This window comes from Galeopterus variegatus, unplaced genomic scaffold, assembly GCF_000696425.1.
Source record: "Galeopterus variegatus unplaced genomic scaffold, G_variegatus-3.0.2 Scaffold5846, whole genome shotgun sequence".
NCBI classification, from domain to species: domain Eukaryota; kingdom Metazoa; phylum Chordata; class Mammalia; order Dermoptera; family Cynocephalidae; genus Galeopterus; species Galeopterus variegatus.
The window spans coordinates 43,990-50,475 of NW_007731957.1; the positions used below are offsets into that span (position 1 = coordinate 43,990).

Genomic DNA, 6,486 nt, shown 5'->3' on the forward strand with positions numbered 1-6,486 from the left:
GAGATAATGGAAAAAAAAAAAAAATGAGATAATGAATGTGAAACACACACCATAAAAATAACACAAATATTATTATTAACCTTCTTACCACCCTCTGGCAGTGCTAAAGCTTGGGCTGCTACTTAAAGCAGCTCAACGTTATTCCTCCTCCACTCTGATGTTTTATTTATTTATTTATTTTTAATTTTTTATTTATTTTTCTCCTTTTTGTCTTTTTTCGTGACCAGTAACGGGATCGCAACCCTCGGTGTTGCGCCCGCACCACGCTCAACCAGTGAGCGGACTGGTCTCTATATGGGATCTGAACCCTCGGTGGGAGTGCCGCCGCGCTCCCAAGCGCTGCACTCTACCGAGTGCGCCACTGGGCCGGCCCCCACTCTGATGTTTTAAAAGCCCTTTACTTCGAGTTTCATTAATCGGTTTCCCAGGTGACTAGGAAGTAGGATCCTAGCAGAAAAAAACAAAAACTAGGCACTTTTTAAAGTAATTGGGCTCCTAATTTAGTGAATTTGGATTTTTATATATCATAAATCAATTTCAAATTCCTGTAAGATTCTGGCAGTATTTAAATCTGACTTTGGAAGAATATGTAATGTGAATTTTATTATTCTTGCCCACCTCATTTTGGCTTTTAAGGTAGAAGTGGTGTTGACTAGCCAGGCCTGTAATTTGTATACTTTAAAAAATGGTTAACAATTGCCATTTCCTCAATGGCTTCTTTCCCCTTTCTATTCATGATCTAAGTTTTGCACAAAATGGCATCAAGGGAATGATAAAATTACCTGTAATTCTTGTCTGATCTCAGATTGTCACAACAGATCACAGGATCTAGTGCAATATTTCTGAAATGCATCTCATCACAGAACTCTCCTAAACTGCATGTTAAAAGTACAAACCCTGGCTCCAGACCCAATCAATCCCCAAAGCAGGGCCAGCAATACCTTTTTAACAACCGCAATCAAGTAATCTATGGTTAGGGAACTTTGGGAATCACTGGTCCAGCAGAAAAAACTTATAGTTTGGGAATCTAAAGACCTAATGGGTTTGTAACTTCACTAATAGCAGTGTTGGTTTCTCCAGCTATTAAAAAAATGTGGCGGTGGATAAATTACAACAGTATCTCTTACTTCAACTTCTCTCAAAGGCTACCTAAAATCTAATCAGATTACCAATATGAAGTTTTGCAGGCTATTTAGAAATATCTATATACATGGCTAGATGTCTCAGGTTTGGGTGGAAGCTCCTTCCCACCCCTAGTGTGCCCAGTCCTGTGCCAAGTGCACAGAGGACCATGAGAAGGGAGACGAGAGGCCAACCATCTCTGTGAGACCTGCCCTGTGTTAGTGAAGGTGGGCAGCAACACTCAAAGCTGCAGAACTGAACCCCTGCAGAAGCAGATGCTGAACTCCCCGGTGAGCATGCTTGGGTGGAATAACTGACACATACCATAAGGTCCATGCCTATTGTCCCAGCTTCCTAATGAGTCTACTTTTGGCCTAGAGAAGCAGCTCATCTACCAGAGGACACCTCCTGCCACCTGCATCCATACTCCCTCCTCCAACAGGTCCCTGCCTCACCTTTGACTCACAGGCTAACAACAGCTCAAGCATCATCCCTCTGGGCCCACTGCTGCTCACCTCATTTCAGTTTCGACTTTGAATACTGGCTTTTCAGAGCACTAAGCATATCTTTAAATGGGATGAATGGACAAACACACACAACACTTAAATATCAAAATATTCCCATTTAAATTTTTTTAAAAAACCTTTAAATCTCTGGGTATATTATAATTTATCCACAACACTATTTCATATTATATATATATATATAAAATCTCCTAATTCTTTCTTGGGCATGTCTTATTTCCCCTATTAAATTGCAGGGTCCCAATGGACAGAGATCATGTCTTACACAAGACTTATTTTGTACCCAATAAACTTAAGAAGGAGGCTAACATGTATAAGCACTTCCAATGCAGGACACACCATTCAGCAGAGAAGAAACAAAGGGACATGTAGAGAAAAGTCAGGGGTGCTGAGGATAGCCAGCTCTGCATTGATTTGTCTATTCAGCCTTATCTCTTGTCCACATACCCTCAAACAACTGCTTCTTCTCTCTACTGTAGGTCTGAGAAGTCTGAGTGACTTATGCATCTCTACACAGGACAACCTGTCCCAAACCCCCGGTGATTTCTGTAGCTGGCTATCTTCTTTGTACTTTTTTGTTTGTCTGTGGTTTTGTTGTCTTTGGAATTGCAGGTTTCCAATTTTAGTAATTCTTTCCCATTGCTCCCCCTCAGTCTTCACCAAAATCATACATGCCCCATGCTACAAAAAAGCAATAGTTTTGGCTTCTGCAGCTGTTGCTATGGGGCTCTTTGGTGGTGAGAAGCCTGACACAGTGCTCAGTGTAAAGCGATATAGCTACTGCAGCTACCCAATATTCTCCAAAATGGCCTGAGCAAGTTGAAATCCAAAGCTGGTGACTAAGAAATGATGTTTTTATCATCTTTTCCATCTGAATTGGGGCCCAGACAAACTTGACCTAGGCTTTCAGAGGCCAGGGATACCAGCAAGTCTAAAACTCAGCACCAGGGTTATGGCTTGTGTCTTCCAGCCCTTGGAAGTGCCAGCACTGGGCTGAACTGTCCTCCTGATTTCTCTGGGACACCCACAGCAAATGTGAAGTCCTTTGGTAGGCCAATTCTCCAAGCAATAATACCAGCGCATCCCTCTGACTCTCACCCAGCCACTTCTTTATTTCACTATACACATAGGACCTTTTTGGAAATACCATGATGTACAATAGATGCTAGTGGAATGAACTTTGAGAATAGGGCCTAGCTCCAGTCAGGTGGCTCTGGAGAAGACCAAGAAGATGCTGAGGAAGGAACCTTCTTCAGAGGTTTGCTACGGATCCATAGATAAGGAATGGGCCACTGCTGGATTAGGGGATAGCAAGGTCAAGCATCATCGTCCTCCAGTGATTTGACCCAACCATGTGTCTCTCCATAACAGTACAGGATGAAAAGCTTTGATAAAAGTCTGCCAAAGAAAGTGGAGGCTGGGAGACACCTAAGGTTGGATGGAGTAAGGGATTCAGAGCTGAACTTTCCAACAAGAAGGTCCAATTTTATCTTTGAAGAAAAATGAATATATAGAGTGCACCAACTTCTCATGTCTTGAGTAGGAATCAGAAATTTGGGCTGGGCTCAGCTAGGCAGTTCTTCTGTTGGTCTTGGCTGGATTCACTCACCTGTTTGTAATCAGCTGAGAGTTGCTAGGCTGTCAGATAGGGCCACAGGGGTAACTGGGCCCCTTTTTCTCATCATGCAGCAGGACAGCCCAGGCTCATTCACCTGGTTGTGGATGCAAGGTTCCTAAGAGCAGCAAGAGAGGACAAGCCCCATGCACAAGAACTTTTCAAGTTTCTGCTGTGTCACATTTGCTATTTGGTCATTGGCCAAATCAAAACATATGGCCAACTTCAGATTCAAGGAGTGGAAAAAAGACTGTACCTCTTGATGAGAAGAAAAGAGTTTGTGGCCATTTTTGCAATCTACACAAAGTATAAAATCCAGAGAGATCTAACTTTGTGATTTAGGCAAAATCTATCATTTAGGCAAGGATGGGTATAGGAAGTGCTCCTTCCTGAGAAAGCAATATCCCTGATCTCCCAAAAGCATCTATAGTGGCAGCCTAGTCAGACCAAGAGATGCACACTCCACATGCCTGGTGTCCTAGAATGGCAGAAACAACTCGTGGCAGATGAAGTACAAAACTAGAAAAGATTGAGTGGAGTTTGTGGAAAAAACGGCCCACATTCAAAATAATAATGAGACCATATATTATTTTCCTCTTAAATTGTTTCTCATTCTTTTCTTTCCTGCATTACTGCTTTCTCCTCTTCTCCCTCTTCTCTTTCATATATGTATTTTAAGTATGTATCAAAAGGCACCTGATGACAACCTAATCAAAGTGCAGAGGGAGGTAGGGCTCTATATGTGGCACCAACCTGTGAAAAGTCCAGGAGGAAGAGAAGAGCCCTTAATGTCCAAGATTCATATGTTGATGTGTACAGCAGAAAGAGAAAAAGCAGTCTACGTTCTCACAATGGAAAAAGAAATACTACTTAGGCAGCTTTTCAAAAAGGTACACTTTCTTTTGTTTTGTCCCAGGCTCTCAAGAGTTGTCATTCAGAACAGCAAATTGAAGTCATTTCTACGATTGTCCCCAGAGGTCACTGTCACTAAGCTCATCAAAGGCTTTCTGATTTTAGTGTAACGAACAGTCATTGACTAGTGACTGGGAACTGATGAGGATATTTTGCCTTGAAGCTATCTTCCCTTGTCAGTGGAAAGCCTTCTTCTAATATTAGTAATAAATTCCTCTGTCTCTAAGCTTTGCACAGGAGGTGTAGAAAAGCATTCTGTAGGCATTGGCAATTTGTGGAAATTAGCAGTCCAGAGCTAACTCTCTATCAGAATTGGAAATGGAGTCCTGGTTTTGCTAAGGAAGGAGGTTGGGCAGGATAAACCCTGTGGGTAAGAAACTCTGTATGTGGGAATATTTTCACATGTTGTTTTCTTGATAAATTTCTTAAACTAGGTAGATGGGTGCTGAGGTGTGGTATCAGCCTCCCTTAAAGGCTGCCTCCCATCCCTTGCCAAAGCAGAGATCAGCAAATCTTCCAAGGTGGTGTCCAGAGAAGGTCCTGGGCCTGCTGGCTCTTGGGTTTGTGGTTTGTCCCCGTAGTCGGCATCTGATTTCTAGTCATCCAGAGAGACATCTTGAAAACATCAGACCACAAGGGACATCCTGGTTGGAAAGTCACTCTGGAGAAAAGCAGAAAAAGCCCAACATTAAACCACATGCTGGTTAAGGAAAGCAACCAATAAGCAATGGTCCACTGTGCAGAGTCCACAACCTGTTCAGAGCCAAGCACACCCTGACTCTTAGGACATTTCATTAGACTTATGATGATTGTTTCTAAGCTTAGATTGGTGCTGAAGCCAACACACATCTGATTCCATAGCCACAGAATAACTTCTCACCCCCTTAAGGATAATGACGTTTATGGCTCCATGACAGCAAGTGTGGCTGGGGAACCATAAACCTGAAATCACCTGAAGCTTTCTTCCCTACTGGTGGTACTTTGGTCATTTCATTTTTCTATTTAAAGAACACTTAATTGTTTCAGAGGGATTAATAATAATGTCAAAACCTGATTTTGTTCATATTCTGTCTCCCCATACTGCACACTAAAGTAAATATCCAGCTTGGAATCATGAAAAACAAAATGGCAAGAAGATAGAGTAATTGAACAGAGGGGAGAAGCCCTTGTGCTTGGAGAGTAGTCTCCAAAGCATGGGAGTCAGAGGCACTTTGGCACCCCACAATGGACATCTGTAACTGTCCCCAACATTTTTCTGAGGTCCAAAGCTCACATTTGGGAGCTGAAGGATGGAGGGGCTGCTCTCGGCATCTAGAGAGAAAGCAATAAAGTCTATATAAGGCCTTGTCCAAAAGAGATGATGAATGGGCAGGAGTCAAAGGATTTCCTTCACATACACAGGGAAGAGTGCACAGTTTACATTCAATAAAATGCCAAAGGAAGAAAGAAGTCAGCTGTCATTTGTAAATAGCAGTGGCTCCTAACATTCTCCGGGATGAGACTCTTCTGAGAGTTTGAGGCAAATTACAAACCCTCACCCCGAGGGGGACGGGGAGACATGCACATATAAGCACGCATAGAACATCCTGCACACAGACCTCAGAAGCCCACCCTCAGGGCTTGTGGTGGCGAGGGCGCTTAGAATCCCTGGCGCCAAATGCTTCTCGAAGTTGGTCGCTAATTATCTACCACCCTCTGTAAAGCCACCTACACACCTACTGCTTTATGCCTTTCTTCCACTCTCAAGGGCCCCACGTTTACTTCCTTCACCCGGCCCTGGACAGAGTGCGGTTGAAAATCGCCCAGCGTAACCTCGCGGACCAACTCCCGAGGCCGGGCCGCTCGGGCTCCCTCCCCGGGGCCCCACCCGGCCTGTCCGCTCCGCCCTCCTTCGTCGCCGCCTCCCCGGCCGCGGCCTCACAGTTTTCTTGGCGGCCTCCTTTTTCCTCCTCTTCTCGGAGTTGCTGTGGTAGGGCAGGTCGCGGCTGCGGTAGGACGGGCCCCGGCTCAGCTCGCGCTCGCTGTAGGGCGGCAGCGCGTCGTCGGGCGCGTCCTCCTCGTCGCCCTGCGGCGCGACTGCCTCGTAGGTGGCCGTGGGCGACCAGGCGTAGTAGGAGGCGCTGCGCTGGCTGAGCTGCGCGCTCAGCTTGGACGGCGTCTCCAGGCTGCCGCCGCGGCTGGCGCCCTCGGGCCGCGGCTGGCGCTCGCGCACGCTGCCCAGGTACGAGTGGTCGTACTTGGGCGCGGCTCCGGGCGTCCGGCTCACCAGGCGCGGCAGGTGCGCCTCCTCGGCCGGCCGCCGGCGCGGGGGGC

General features: G+C 45.6%; 1 protein-coding gene across 1 annotated transcript in view; it reads right to left on the reverse strand.

Moving 5' to 3' along the window:
• Window positions 1-4,054: 4,054 nt before the first annotated feature.
• The window catches only part of ILDR2 (immunoglobulin-like domain containing receptor 2), a 62,016-nt gene continuing 59,584 nt past the window's right edge, over window positions 4,055-6,486 (reverse strand). The window contains exons 10-11 of the mRNA XM_008590107.1: window positions 6,095-6,477; window positions 4,055-4,834 (exon numbers count right to left, since the gene is read on the reverse strand). Coding sequence (XP_008588329.1) covers window positions 4,799-4,834; window positions 6,095-6,477 — 419 coding nt within the window. The 3' untranslated portion in view covers window positions 4,055-4,798. The remainder of the gene's footprint in view (window positions 4,835-6,094; window positions 6,478-6,486) is intronic.